The sequence below is a fragment of the Aethalodelphis obliquidens genome, unplaced genomic scaffold (assembly GCF_003676395.1).
Source record: "Aethalodelphis obliquidens isolate GAN/ISIS:26980383/991018 unplaced genomic scaffold, ASM367639v1 scaffold13, whole genome shotgun sequence".
NCBI lineage: Eukaryota > Metazoa > Chordata > Mammalia > Artiodactyla > Delphinidae > Aethalodelphis > Aethalodelphis obliquidens.
In genome coordinates, this window is record NW_020837957.1 from 23,315,617 (window position 1) to 23,331,627 (window position 16,011).

Sequence of the window (16,011 nt, forward strand, 5' to 3'; positions counted from 1 at the left end):
CTTTTGGTGAAGTGTATGAAGAAAATTCAGCTTTACACAGATATGTAACTAGAAAAGGCAGTATTTTAATAGCCTTTTCAGAAAATTGTGGAAATTCTTCTTTAATATTACACTAAAACTTAACTAGTAGTAGTTTCTTAAAGTTATTGAAGTGTGGAATCTGAAACCATAGCAGTTAACCTTTTATGTTCTGCTGCATTAAAATCCACTGATATATTTTATACTTTGAATGGATTTTTTAACCAAGCATAATTTTTTAACCTCATGTATTGGTCATTTGGAACACATTAGTTCACTGAGTTACGTGGATCTTCCAAGTGTTGGCACATTTTATTATACAATATCAAAAATTCACATTCATTAACGTCACCACTTATCTCATCGGAAAAGTCTGTAAGTATTGGGAACCTGTCAGGCTTATGGTGACAGATGAAGTAAAAATAAATTTAAATTTTTATATTTTTTAGTTTGAAAGCTTAGCTTTTATCACTGGCACCCACAGGATTTCTCCACCTTGACACTATTGTTGCTTTTGGCCAGAGAATTCCTTGTTGTGAGGGCTGCCTTACACATTATAGGACGTTTAGCAGCATCTCTGACCTCTACCTAGTAGCATCTCCCCTACATCCTGCAGGTGTGAGAATGAAGAAGGTCTCCAAACATTGCCAGATGTCACCTGGAGGTCAAAACAGCGCCAGTTGAGAACCGCTGGGCTACTAAGACTGTCAGTTGTTTTCTTTCAAGTGGCAGACCCACTGTGTTCATTTTGAGAAAACATTAACCAAATACCCAAGTTTGAATAGTTTGTCTCTCAGGCCTTCTTTCAGCATAGGCCTTCTTACAGCTTCCAAATAACTACATCTATAATTCTCATCACTCACGTTTTCTAAATATGTAAATATTTATCTTATGAATATTTCAGTTTTGTACTATCCTATAGGTTATTAATCATTTTTATTAATTATTGTTTTATTAGCAGAACACCAAGGGGGTTATACTTATGGAAAGAGTGTGTAGTTACATGCTGTAAATAACAATCTAAAGGAGAATCGGTTTTTGCTTAAGAAGTACTCATTGATCTCAGAGATCACAATTCCTACCCCAATTTGCTTTTCGTATTTCTTACTCTAAATTAACTAGACTTATTGACAGCTGTAGGAATTATAATGAATTCAGAATATTATACCTAAAAATATGTATTAGTTTATAAAAGATATTAATGAGGTTAGAAGAATTCCATACTTAGCTACTACCTGATCCTACTACTGGCTTACAAAATACTGCTTCCGTAGTCCTTAGCAATTCATAATCCCCTGACTATGGTTTGCTTATTGAACATGGATTTTACACAAAAGCATTTGAGAACTTATTACTGTTTGCTTAGAAAGTGTTTTATATGTACAATGCACCACAGGAGGGCTTCCCTGGAGGTGCAGTGGTTGAGAGTCCGCCTGCTGATGCAGGGGACACGGGTTCGTGCCCCGGTCCAGGAAGATCCCACATGCCGCAGAGCGGCTGGGCCCGTGGGCCATGGCCGCTGAGCCTGCGCGTCCAGAGCCTGTGCTCCGCAGCGGGAGAGGCCACAACGGTGAGAGGCCCACATACTGCAAAAAAAAAAAAAAAAAAACAGCACCACAGGAAAGCAATATAATATCTTTGCAGTTCATATTTAAAGGTTTGATAACTCTTTGTTGTAGACCAGTTTCTCTATCTCAGTAAAAGGTACAATCCAGAGTCAGCCTTGACCTGTCATCTTCCCAGGCTTCTGATCGAACTACTATATATGTGGTTCAAAAGAGAGAAAATGGAAAGAAAAGTCCGTTGTAATGAAGTTGAAGAAAGAGATGATGAGTTCAAATTGGACATTATTTTTAGTCATGTATAAGCAGATGGAAATATCCACTAGAAATGTATTTGTGTCTCAAGAAATAAATCTGAACTTAATCATAGATTTGGGAGTCATCAGCATTAGGTGGGAATTGAAACAAGGGATTGAATGAAATTGCACTTGGGAGACATACAGAGTATGAAGACAGGACCAAACCAAAAAGGAAGAAGAAGAAAAGGGGGTGCAAATATGTAGCTCTGGGGAATGACAACATTTAAGGAGTAGGCAAAGGGAGGGAAGCACACCAAGAAGACTGAGGTTGGAGAATCAGAAGACAAACCTGGCGAGTCCTTGAAATGCATGGAAAAATCATTTCAATCACCAAGAGTTTAGTGAATTGAGAATTTAAAACTTTCCCTTAGACTTGTCAATGGGGAGGTCAGAGAAGGTGTTTATGTGGAATCCAAAGGGTTGAGGAGTAACCGTGAGAAGTTAAGCCTGAGAGGAAAGACTACTCTTGAGATAGAAGTTTGGCTTTGAAGGGAGCAAAAAACATGAGAAATGTTTTACTAAAGGCGACAGATACTTGGGCATATTAATGTACCTGAAGAGAGCAAGGGGTTATGATGGAAAAACTGGAGAAAAATTGGTGAAGCAGGGTCTCAGAAGGGAGTGAGAAAGGGTATTTAAAGATAGGAGGAAATACTTTTTTACAGATAAGGGCAGTAGGGGCTGCAGATAAGCTTTTATCTAAGCAGGAATCAAGGGAGCTCACTCTCAGCTTCAGTTTTCTGTATAAAATATGAAGCAAGGTCATTTGTAGAAAAGGTTTTGAATGTAAATATAATTGCCATCACTATCAAGCATCAAATTTTGTTTATTTTAACCTACAATTCTAGGAATTTAAACTAATAATCTAAGTAGTCTAAAGAATATTTTGATATTTCCTGCTTTTAAAAACATTTGTATGCAGTTCACAAAGAATTGCTCTTTCTAAGCATAGATGGTGTTTAAGTGAAAAAGCTCATCATAACTTTTTGTTTCTCTGGTGTACTGAACTGAGTTTTGTTTTTTCTTTTTATTTTAAGAAGAAATTTTATAAGAGTAAAACATTTATTTATAGAAAATTCTATTTCTGAATTGTGGTCAGAATGTTCAGGAGAAAGTGAATAGAAGTTAGCAAATGAGTGGGAAAGTTCTGGTGGGCAGCATTTGATTGACAGTCGTCTCCTGTGCTGTGAGTAGAGAAGCCCAAGGGCTGATGTCACTGTTGGAGTCAGTGGAGAAGTTCATCTTGATTAAGACGCCAGTGGATTGATTCATTGAGCTGTATGTGGTCAAGATGGTATTGAGTTTCATTAACTTGTTTTCACTCACTAGGAAATGCTTGGTTTACTTTATGCATCACATATTTATAAAGAAAAAGGAGGGACTTCCCTGGTGGCACAGTGGTTAAGAATCTGCCTGCCAATGCAGGGAACACGGGTTTGAGCCCTGGTCCAGGAAGGATGCTGCGGAGCAGCTAAGCCCGTGCACCACAACTACTGAGCCTGAGCTCTAGAGCCCGCGAGCCACAACTACTGAGCCCGTGTGCCACAACTTCTGAGCCCGTGTGCCACAACTACTGAAGCCCTTGCGCCTAGAGCCCATGCTCTGCAACAAGAGAAGCCACCGTGATGAGAGAAGCCCCCCCCACCGCAATGAAGAGTAGCCCCCGCTTGCTGCAACTAGAGAAGGCCCGCGTGCAGCAACGAAGACCCAATGCAGCCAAAAATAATAATAAATAAATAAAGTAAAAAATAAAGTATGAAAAAAATTTTTAAAAAGATAGAAAAAGGAGAATTTCTGTTTTACATTAAGATCTAGCACAATCATGTATGTTCGCCAATTTTTGATTATTTGTATTTGTTTTTTTTTTTTTTACATCTTCCTTGCTATGGCCTGTCTTTGGGTTGTTTCTTTTAAGTTGATAGGAGTGAAACACCTTTGCCAAATGATAAGAAGGAACTACAAAGGAGGCAAAACCCAAACCATTTTTCCACTTTTATATTATCTAATAAAATGTTTGGTAGGTGAATTAGGGTAGATGCTTCTGAAACAAAGAAATTAAAATGCTTAGGTAGATTTTTTCTGTCATACATAAAAGCCTAAAGGTGAGGGGCCCAGGATTTTAGAGCAGCTTTGCTGCACACAGTCATTCAGGGAGCTGGGTTCCTGCCATATTGTTACTCTGCTACCCTTCAGGGGCTTGCCCTTATGTGCTCGGTTTAATTTGGGTCACCACGACATCTGCCTTCCAGCTCATGGGAAGGAGGGAAGTCAGAGGCCCACCAATTTCCTTTTAACCAAGTGACCCAGAACTTGCTCACATCACTTCTGCCCCCAGTCTCCTGGCAAGAACTTAGTCATATGGCCATACCTAACTGCAAGAGAGGCTAAACTCTATGACTGTGGAAGAAGGGAAGAACGGATTTTGGTGGTAACTCTTATACTGCCAGAGTAGGCTAGTAGATTTTAAACTACTGGCCAAAAATAACCTTGAAGATTATCTACAGATTTTGTTTGAAATACTAAAATACTTTTAGTATTTTAGAACACAGGAAGAAGGAGTTGGCTAACTAGAGAACTTGGGTCAAAATAGCCATCCTGCATGCTCATTCATTAACCAGTTTTAATTCCAATAGTGGATATTTAAATTTCCAAAATTTTCCATATAGTGACTCTATGGGAACTTTTAATACTGCAGCCTCTTTCACTGTCCTATTTTCTTATTGGATTGGCCAAAAAATTCCTTCGGTTTTTAAGTAAAAATATTAGACACATTTTTCATTTTCACTGAGAACTTTATTGAACAATGTATTCACCATTTTGTTCCACTACCTTCTGCCATTTTTCAGGCAACTTCATAATTCCATCTTCCCAAAACTTTTTAAAGAACCGTTCTAGGTGCCTTTTACAGTCTTCCAGGGAATTGAAATTTTTTTCATTAAGAGAATTTTGTAAAGACCGGAATAAATGGGAATCCAAAGGTGCAATGTGTGGTGAATACAGTGGATGAATCAGAACTTCCCAGCCAAGCTGTGACAGTTTTTTGCCTGGTCATCAAAGAAACATGTGGCCTTGCGGTATTCTGATGGAAGATTATGTGTCTTCTGTTGACTAATTCCAGACGCTTTTCTTCGAGCGCTGCTTTCAGTTGGTCTAATTGGGAGCAGTACTTGTTGGAATTAATTGTTTGGTGTTCTGAAAGGAGCTCATAATAAAGGACTCCCTTCCATCCCACCATATACACATCACCTTCTTTGGATGAAGACCGGCCTTTGGTGAGGTGGATGGTGGTTCATTTCACTTGCTCCACGAACTCTTCCGTTCCATATTATTGTACAGTATTCACTTTTCATCGCCCACCACAATTTGTTTTAAAAACAGAACATTTTTGTTACGTTTAAGTACCAAATAGCATGAGGAAATATAGTCAAGAAGGTTTTTTTCACTTAACTTATGTGGAACCCAAAAATCAAAGTGATTCACATAACTAAGCTGGTGCAAATGATTTTCAGCGCTTGATTTGGATATTTTGAATATGTCGGCTATCTCCCACGTGGTATAACCTTGATTGTTCTCAATTAATGTCTCCATTTGATCACTATCAACTTCAACTGGTCTACCTGACCGTGGAGCACTGTCCAGCGAGAAATCTCCAGCATGAAAGTTCGCAAACCACTTTGGACACATTCGATCAGTCACAGCACCTTCTCCATACACTGCACAAATCTTTTTTTTTTGCGTTTCAGTTGCGTTTTTACCTTTCTTGAAATAATAAAGTATAATATGCCGAAAATGTTGCTTTTTTCTTCCATCTTCAATATTAAAATGACTACACAAAAATTCACCAATTTTGATGTTTTTTAAAAATGCACGCTGATATGACAGCTGTCACAATACAATTTAACAAAATTGTTTCAAATGAAGTTAAAGACAACTAAGCACTACTAGAGCCATCTTACGGAAAAAAATGAACAAACCTTTTGGCCAACCCAACACATTTAAGCAAAATCTTTTTGTCTTTGAATCTTACACGCACACATACACACACACAGTGGTGGTACAGTTTATGAGTTCACTCACAATCACCTTAGTAATTTATTTCTTTTTCCTCTGATACTCTATTCAGATGAAGGTATAATGAAGCAGAGCACCTCTTCTGAACTTCAGAAGCACTGTACTGTGATTTAGGATTTGTTTGAAACTGATTAGGCGTGAAATCAGAAACCTTCTGATATATCACCACTGGGTTTATTGGAACCTGAGATACGGTAGAGATAGATACATAGGTTGTTTTCTTTTTATGAGCTGCAAGGTGGCATAAATGATAGTAAAACCACTTTTTAGAAAGTGACTTAGACCAGCAAATCTAAATCAGACCATCTAGTAAATTTCAGACATACTGTAATGGCCATTGAAATGGGGTTGATTGAGTGTTAAGTGTAAACTGAGATGTTTTCACTTAAAAAAATAGATAGATTGATATGGATGTGTGTGTGTGTGTGTGTGTGTATTGGGGGATGGGGGAGAAATCCTAAGAGAATTTGACAGAACTCTAAGGAGCTGTCGAAATGCTTCATGAAAAAATTTTACTGCCCCTGTCTTCATCTCAACTAGAATTGTACCTTTAATGCTCATGCAAAATCTCCAAAGTGCAGTCTTTCCAGCCATTTACAAATATTGATTATGCAGACAGTTGGTATAACAATGTATTGTATGCTATGGAGGACACAATGATTGTGCAAACAGTTGGTATAGCAAGATATTGTATGCTGTGGAGGACACAAATGCATACTATACGGCATGATCCCTCCAATAAGTGTTTTCTATAGTTCAGGAGAGAACATAATACAATTTTTTTTCCAAAGTACATGGAGCAAGTTCTTTAAATAAAGATGTATATATAGATAACATACTTGGATCCTAAGAGCTGGCTATTACAAGGCAGTATTTAATTCATTTATATGAGTTAAAAAAAAATGAGTGACTTTAGGCCAGAGTAGTCATTGGAAAGATAGTCTTCATGTAAACTAGATTGGTGGAGGGAAGCACTTTCAGAGGAAGAAAATGTAGTCAGCAAAATATATGGATTTGCAGGTCCATGTGACATGCTTGAGAAACTGTAAAACAGGTTAATCTGGTAAAGATGGAAGTTATACATGGAGATAAGGCTAGACTTGCACACTGAGGTCAGATTATGAAGCATTCTTTAAAGCCAGGATAAAGAGTTTGTATTTCTCTTTTTAAAAAGATATTGGAAGCTATTGAAGTTTTCTGAGTAGAGGATGTTAGACGTGACTACTTAGACTAATCTGGTAGTCTAAGAGCAGATTGAAGGAAGGGAGGGAAGGGAGCCCAATTAGAAAGTGATTGTAAGAATGGAGACATGACATGGCAAGATCCTGATGGAAGATTGGGGAAAAAAAAAAAAAAAAGATGCATTGGAAAGACATTACCTCAAGGATGTTAAGTGAGGGAGAGGAAAAATAAAGAAATGTGCTGAGATCTTGAGTCTGAATTACAAGGGGCAATGTTATCCTATTGCCAGAAATATTGAATATGAGGTAATACTGGAAATTCAAATGAAAAGGCATACTAGGTTTCAGAAGATAGGTAAGAGGTGATGGATCTGGGGGTACAAATTTGGAAGTCTTTTGCCTAGAAATTATAAATGAAGCCAAGGAAGTGTGAATAAGCTAAGGAAGGGAGTGGGTAAAGAGAAGACAGCTGAGTTTCCATGCTTGGTAGAAGGACCAAAACATGCCTTAAAAGAAGATAGTGATAGTACATTCAGAAAGGTACAGAGAACCAACAAAAAGCCAAAAAGGGGAGTGTTCAAAGAAGTAGACAACGCTGTGGAGGTCAGGGAGAACAAGAACCAACAAAACATTGTATTTGACTATTAGGGAGGAGAGGTGGGGAGAGAAAGACAGACGTAGACACATCCCATTTATTGAGTGCCTACAGTGAACCACTCTTTGTGGTAGATTCTTTTAGATCCATGATTTTATTTCTTCCTCAAAGTAAGATTATGTCCTCCTTTTTCCTATGAGGAAACTAACACAGAACTTAAGTTTTTCTGGGTTCAAGATTCAAACCCAAGTCATAAATCTTTTTCCTATATCATGGTGAAGGTCATCTGTAAAAGAAATGGGCAAATCAATTGTGGGCTGCAGTTTGCTGTTGCCTCTTAAATGCTGCCAGAATAAAGATAATTATTCCACTATACCTCTAGCCATGGTCAGACCTAAGGGTTTGGGGTCCTATTCTTACTAGATTTTTGGTTGAAAGGGACCTTTGAATTTATCTAATTTTATAGATTAGAAAGTGAGGTTTGGAGGCCATAAAGACTTACTCAAGATAGAGTCACACATGGTTCTAGAAACTCAGGAGTCTGGACTCTGGATGCGTTCTCTTTCTACTTTTACATACCCCCTCTTCTCAGAAATAACAGGTGGTATTTATAGATGTCTACTCCAACAGCCTGAGCTCTTAAGTTTGTTCTCTGGCATCTTAATATCATTTCAAATAGATAACGCCTACTGTAAAAACGCCTGTGACAGACAGTAAGTACTAAAGAAAATGAAGTTGATTTAATTTTAGATCCATAACCTGTGAGTCTCCTGCCCTTTTAATTAATTTAGTCAGATGCATTTGGAGAGGAGGGCATGCAAGTCATAAGTATCCAGGGTCACTTTTGCTTTGTACAATGATTTTTTTGTTTGTTTTAATGAGAAAAGGGGAAAAGACTTAAGTGTAGTCCTACTTTATATTCTTTTCAAATAATTGTTTCACAAAGAGTATGTTTAACCTTGTTTTTATTTAATTTACTTCGGTAAGAGGATAGAAAATATAAATACACAAACTCAACATAAACCAGTACTTAATTTCAAGGATAAGTTGTTATCTGGGGGATGTTCCATTCATATAGTAGAAGAATTCTTATAAACACTGGTATAAAACAACGATGTGAGAACAACCCATGTTTGACTTTGCTCAGTATCTCAAGTATGTTTTTGTAACCTATCACTTTAATTCACTACTCGTCCCATCCACTGCCATTTATTTAATAACTTACCACATTAAAATACTTGGTAGGTGAGGCTCGGGTTTATGGCTCACATGTGCTGCTTTGTCTTTTTTCCAGACCTTTGATGAATGTGTAGCTGAGGGCGGCTCAGACTGTGCTCCAGAGAAGCTCTGGCTTCAAATCCCATTCTTCTGTGGCCACAGCTCGGAATGCTGGTAGGGAGATAAAGCTAGCTTCAATCAGTAATCTATCTATTATCTCTATAATCTGCATTTCACAGGGTGAGTGTGTTAGTCAAGGACTAGGTGTAAGGAAGTTCGTGAAAGACCAGACCAAAAATAACATGTAATTAAGTAATACCTAGTTTTTAGTTACCTGTAAGTGCATTAAAAAGCTTCTTCATGTAAAACATGCTTGCAATGATTTCTCAGATGCTGGTTTTTAATTTTTTTTTGTTTTTGGTGTTATGTGTCTTGCTATGTTCTAGCAGTGGTCTTAATTAGAGGTCAGGGGTCCTTTCATAAACCTCATTTTCTCCTAAGCTTATTGTTTGAGCCATCCATTTTAGATCAAGAAGAGGCTTAGTGGGTAAATTATTCACCTGGATTTACTGTTAAACTGATTTGACTTTGAGAGAAGCCAAGGTAAAATAAAGATATTTTATCTTTAATAGAGTTTATTTCCTCAGAATGTGCTGAGTTTTCAGTTTAAAAAAATAATGGTACGTATTTGTTCTAATCAATCATTTTAATAGGAAAAGTAGAAAAAAACAGGAACACATTCAAAGTTAGTAGCTTCCTTAAAACCATGAGCGATATAAGGAATGCCTTCTGTTCTTTCCATCATTATTTGAGATATAGTATTAGATTACTGAGAACCTTAAGGCCCTACCCAATAGATTGTATCAACGCATAATACAGTTGACCCTTTGAACAGCACAGCTTTGAACTTCGTGGGTCCACTGAAATGCAGATTTTTTAAAATAAAGATGTATTACAGTACTACATGATCCGTGGTTGGCTGAATCCTCGGATGTGGAGTTGGGGATATGGCGGGCTGACTGTAAAGTTATATGCAGATTTTCAAGTGGGGAATGGGGGACCGGGTCTGGTTGGCACCCCTAAACGCTCGTGTTGTTCAAAGGTCAACTGTAATAATGTAAGAATTGGAAGCTTAGAAAGAATGTCTTCTCAATGTTTAATCATTTCCTTACAACACGGATCAGTAGATTACAACCCGGACACCAAATTTGGCGCATCACCTGTTTTTATAAATAATTTTACTGGAAGACAACCACATCTATTTATTTACTTAGTGTCTGTAGCTGTTTTCACACTGCAAGAGCAGGGTTAAGTAACCAAGTGACCGAGACCATATGACCCGCAGACCCATCTCCGGCTTTACTCTCTGGCTCTTTAGAGGAAAGGTTGCCACCCCTACCTTAGAGCAATAGAGAGTATATCTCTCCATTGGGCATTACTGAGGAGATTTTAATCACACTTCTTTAGTATGTCTCCTCGATTCATAGAACTGGGAGGCACCTGAGAAATCAACTCGTTTGCTTCCCCAGCTTCCCACCACCCACGCCAGCTTTTTAATGGCTGAGAAAACAAGCTCAGAAAGGCGAAGTCATCAGCTCAATATCACACTGCTTAAAGGCAGAGCTTGGCATTAGGGTTAGGGAATGTCAGTGCTAAAAAGAACCCAAAGGCATAGTTTATTTAGGGCCAAACCTCTATTAACAGCCATTAGCTAAAAACGTGAAAAATAAAAAGATTCTTAGCAGAGCCATTTCTTATCCTATTTCTGTTTTTAAGAAATATCAGAAAAACCTAAACTCATAAATTAAATGAAGATAATCGCTACACAAAATTGCTTAGACCTTCCTAGAGAGCTCTTAAAATGAACGAAGTTTAGAGTACAGTTGACCCTGGAACAAGGTGGGGGTTAATCCCGGTATAATTTATAGTTGGTCTTTTCTATCCACGGTTCCTTCGATCTGCAGATTCAACCAACCATGGTCCATGTAATGTTTTAGTATCTACTATTGAAAGATATTTGTGTAGGTCAAACCCATGTTGTTCAAGGGACAACTGTAGTTAACAAAAATTAAATGCACTCATACTAAATCAGATGGGAGGATATGTATACACATTTCTTAACTGTTCAAATTAAGTGTCCTCTACTAAAATCTGAGTTAGCCCTGCGTAGTTGAGCAGAAACTGGGGACAGAGGCAAAGGAAATTAGAAACAGGTGTGCCTCCCAAAGGACATTAATAAAAGGGCATTAAGGCTTTGGATGGACATGTGTTTATCTGTTTTTTCCATAATATACAGTGTCAAAGGCATCAAAAGTATTTAGCAGATTTCACAACCAATTTTTTTATTCCTTTTTTTTGGTTTTAGGAATGTAGGAAGCAGGTGGGCTATGGATCAAGCCAAATATAACCTAGTTAATGAGTACTTTCTGGTGGGAGTTACTGAAGAGCTTGAAGATTTTATCATGTTATTGGAGGCAGCTTTGCCCCGGTTCTTCAGGGGTGCTACAGAGCTCTATCGTACAGGTATATAAGGATGGGTTTCTTTTTCAAGCTGTCCTTAACTTTGTTTGCCACTTGCAAAATATGTGTGATTTGAAGTTTGTTGAATAAAACTCCAGAAAGGCAAGTATATTGTCTGTTTCTATTCACCATTTTCAATACAAAACAGTACATGGCACACAGATGGTATTCATTAAATATTTGTGTAATGAATAAACATGCACGAGATTATAATTAAAAGGCATTGTAGGTATAGTGGAAAGATACAAACTACAGGGCCAGCCTTAGAAATGTGTGATATTCAGTAGTGCCAGCCATACATTCCACCCTTTAGACATGTCTAGTGCTATTTAGGTAGGGGTAGGATGGAGAGACTGAGTCACATTGGTAATGATCCTGTGCTATGTCACAGTGCTCCTAAAAGAATGCTTCAGCAGCTGTGACAGTATTACATATCTGAAAGTGACCGTGCTGGTCCAATCTAATTCTAATTTTTTTTTTTTTCTGTTCTTTGGTAAGATACAATCAGAGGAACTCTTCCTGGAGTATGCATGTGCCCTAGCTTTTAACACATAGGTATAGAGAATAGGTTATGAGAAATCAGCACTAAGTTTGAAAATAGGTATTTTATCATGTCTTTAAAAACAAACTAGTCAGAGCACCAAGCATTTGAGAATACAGCATGTAAGGTGACAGCCTACACTTTACTGAGTGGCCATTCTTACTTTTTTTTAAAATAAATTTATTTATTTTTGGCTGCATTGGGTGTTCGTTGCTGTGCGCGGGCTTTCTCTAGTTGCGGCGAGCGGTGGCTGCTCTTCGTTGTGGTGCGCGGGCTTCTCATTGCAGTGGCTTCTCTTGTTGCGGAGCACGGGCTCTAGATGCGTGGGCTTCAGTAATTGTGAAGCATGGGCTTAGTTGCTCTGCAGCATGTGGGATCTTCCCGGACCAGGGCTCAAACCCGTGTCCCCTCCATTGGCAGGCGGATTCCCAACCGCTGCGCCACCAGGGAAGTCCACGATTCTTACTTTTATTATTTGACATCTCATTAAGTCTTTAACAAGGGTAAGGATTTGCATTACAAAGGAATAAATCACAGTTCTGGTATGATTAGGGCACTGTTTTTGCCTGAATGATATTAAGACAAAACAATTATGCTCTTCCATGTGTCATACTAACTTAAACCGTCTCTTCAAATAAACAGGCATTGATCTTTTGTGTGTTCTCAGAATTTATTTACCTTTTCTCTTTTTCCTTTGTAAGTAGGAAAGAAATCTCATCTTAGGAAAACCACAGAGAAGAAACTCCCTACTAAACAAACCATTGCAAAACTACAGCAATCTGACATTTGGAAAATGGAGAATGAGTTCTATGAGTTTGCACTAGAGCAGTTCCAATTCATCAGAGCCCATGCTGTACGAGAAAAAGATGGAGACCTCTACATCCTTGCACAGAACTTTTTCTATGAAAAGATTTACCCTAAATCGAACTGAGTACAAAGTGTGGCAGTTAGATTCTTGAACTACAACTTTGACCCTGTCTTCACCTTAGTTCTCAGCTCCACAACTTGGATTGCTGATGGGTGTGTAAGATAATTTGTATTGAACTGAGTTAGGATACAGACAGTGACGTCAAGGAAGTAGATTCTGGCTGACATGTCAGTGGTCTAGGAAGTTTAAGTTTCAGCCTTTTTTTTTTTTTTTTTTCTGGTTAAATTTTGGTGGGAGTTACAACCTCCTGCCTGAACAAAACCTACACATCACCTAAAATAAACACATAGCAGGTCTAATTGAAGGCTAAATAATGAAATACAATTTCAGAAAAAGTTCTGATACTCTGTTTTTGATAAAGCATTTTTTTTCAACTAACCATGAATGAAGATGAATCCATTTGCTACTTCCACCTTCACCTGGAGGTTTGGGTTATACACCTCTACTGGATAGTGTTATTAACTGTTTGGCGGTGTGTACTTTGTTTCTGTGAATCACGTCCCATGAAATTTACTGAAATGTTTGATCACGTTTGCTAAGACTGTATCTGCTGTAGTTGGAACTGCCCATATTTATGTAGGTCATTTTAATTTTCTTAAAAAAATGATGATTAGTGTTAAAAATCAATTTAAACCATTATTAATACTGTAAAAAGAATCAAAGCAGTATTTCTCATTCCTGTCTCCCCAGTATCTAAGATTGGGGAAACACTTCAAAGAATGTTGACATTGCCTGAAGTTTTGGTTAAGGCTTCCACACATTAATATCAAAAAAGTAAGTTTAGTATTTGTTTCTCCACGGGTTATTTGTAAAGGTGTAAACTGAGGTATTGGTGAGTCCATATTATAACTCCATTTAGTGAGCTGTGGTATGGGTAGGATTTTCCTACTTCTTCTGTACTTTTACTTGTAGACTATTTTTACTAAGGTGCTTTATAATGTGTTTTAAAGCATTGCATTTACGAAAAAAATTGGAAAATGCTGTAAATATTGCATATTTTATGTATTTGGACCAAAAGATTATAAGTAATTAGACAAAAAGTGGTTTTGCACCAATTTTATTATGTCAAGTAAAACCATCAGACCTACTGTTCTTGTATTTTTCATTTAACTTTACTGTTAAGACATCACTGCAGTGAACTTCAATAACCTTTCAATTTTGATACACAGTACATTATTCATAATTGGGGGCAGTAGTTATAGTAGTTATAGTGGAAAGAGTACTGGATGAGGAGTGAGAAAACTTGATTTCTTGTCCTGGCTCTGCCACTTACCAGCTGTGTGATCTTGGGCAAGTCACTTAATCGCTCTCTGCCTCAGTTTCCTCATCCTGCAGTGAGGATGATAATACCTGTCCTACCTACCTCACAGGGGTGTTGTGAGGATTAAATGAGATGGCATGTGAAAGCACTTTGAAACTGTAAGGCGCTATATAAACGTAAGGTATTATGGAAACATCTTTAACACATAGTTTCATACCATTCATTTTTTAACAAAGAAGAAGAGTCCACCTATAAGCTGGTTGAAAAAACAGTTAATCTCTTGATATAAATTTGTGTCTAATAAATCTCTTCTCAGTGTTTTATCTTCCCTGTTTCAACAACTATTGAAATATTGAAACACCTGTGAACTCTTACAGTTTCCTGAGCAGCTGCTTGAGTTCAGGAGGTTCCCTGTTTGAAAAAAGATTTCATTAGCTGACTCAGGGCAAGGGAAAATTTGCTCTTCAAATTTGGAAGATTTTTCTTTTTTTATTTTACATTACCGTTCAGAAAGGGTAGCTATTTTATACCTCTGGTTTTTAAGGTATACTTTGCAGAGTTTGATCTCCCTGTGCATTCTTTACCTTCTTCCACTTCTTAGAGGAGCAGAGATAAAGAATTTTAGAAACATTTTCTAAAAGGATAATCTTTAATATGTTTAGTTTAAATAAATATCCCCGAACAAGGCCTCACCAAACTATGTAAGCATTTTAGTCAGGTGGCTTTAAAGGTTATTAATTGCATAGAAGGAGGAGGGAGCGCTACTTATCAAAAGACATTTATAGACAAATTTAAAGAAAAGCTGAAGGAAGTTGACAGAAAGAGTCATTTTAGCACCCTTTCCCCCCAATAATAGGACAATATTAAGGGAATATCAACAGGCATACTTTTCTTACTTGGCTTTCTTTTTGGTGTATTTAATACCTTTTATAGGTATTTGTTGAGAATATATACAGATGATTTCCTTGCCCAAAGTAAAGCACCACCTCAGGATGGGGCATCTGACGTTTGTCTGCTAAGGAACCCTAGTATGCAGGTTATTCTTGGAGTCCAGCTAAAATCCCCTTGAGGTGCATCAGCTCTTTTAGGTAACTAGAGTAGCACATAGTGCACTAGATCTGGGGTCAGTGAACTTTTCCTATAAAGGTTCAGAGAGTAAATACTATTTTAGACTTTGCACACCATTGGTCTCCATCACAACTACTCAACTCTGCCATACTAGTACAAAAGCAGTCATAGACAACACATAAATGAATGAGCATGGCTGTGTCCCAATAAAACTTTATTACTGAAACAGGTGGCATGTCAGATATGGACCATGGGTTGTACTTTACAAACCCCTGTAACAGATTATTATTTATGGAGAAATCACTTTTGAATCTGTACTCTATTGGCCTAAAAGAGTTTATATACTTCCAAAAACTAACTTCTATCCAAAGAACAGCTTTCTGATTCAGGCAGTCTCTCCCACGGTTTCATAAACTTTTACGACTTCGATTGTTTCCAGGTGGGCGTGTTTTCTTTCCCGGTTTAACAGTTCAGAATAGGGGCATTTATGCTATCATCTTTTAGGGTGGGTTAAAAGTATCCTTCCTGGAGACTGAGGAAGGGTTAGATTTAATTCCATGTGGTCCAGTACAGTCCTAGGAATCTGACAAGTGCAGAGTCCTTATAATACCTAACTTTATAATCAAATAAATAGAACCACTGAGACAATAATGTATTTTTTTAAAGTGGCAAATGTGGTTTTCTTTTTTCAGCCTTTGTGCTTTTTCAGTATTTTGAACATAGGGAAAAATTTTTTTTTTATAATACAA

General features: G+C 37.6%; 1 protein-coding gene across 4 annotated transcripts in view; it reads left to right on the forward strand.

The window, feature by feature from the left end:
- The window catches only part of HS2ST1 (heparan sulfate 2-O-sulfotransferase 1), a 186,068-nt gene extending 170,389 nt beyond the window's left edge, over positions 1–15,679 (forward strand). For 3 of the 4 annotated variants that reach the window (XM_027114247.1, XM_027114249.1, XM_027114250.1), the window contains 3 exons: positions 9,021–9,118; positions 11,310–11,467; positions 12,707–15,679. In XM_027114247.1, coding sequence (XP_026970048.1) covers positions 9,021–9,118; positions 11,310–11,467; positions 12,707–12,936 — 486 coding nt within the window. In that variant the 3' untranslated portion in view covers positions 12,937–15,679. The remainder of the gene's footprint in view (positions 1–9,020; positions 9,119–11,309; positions 11,468–12,706) is intronic. The other variant, XM_027114248.1, reaches the window with a different exon arrangement.
- The last annotated feature ends 332 nt before the right edge of the window (positions 15,680–16,011 follow it).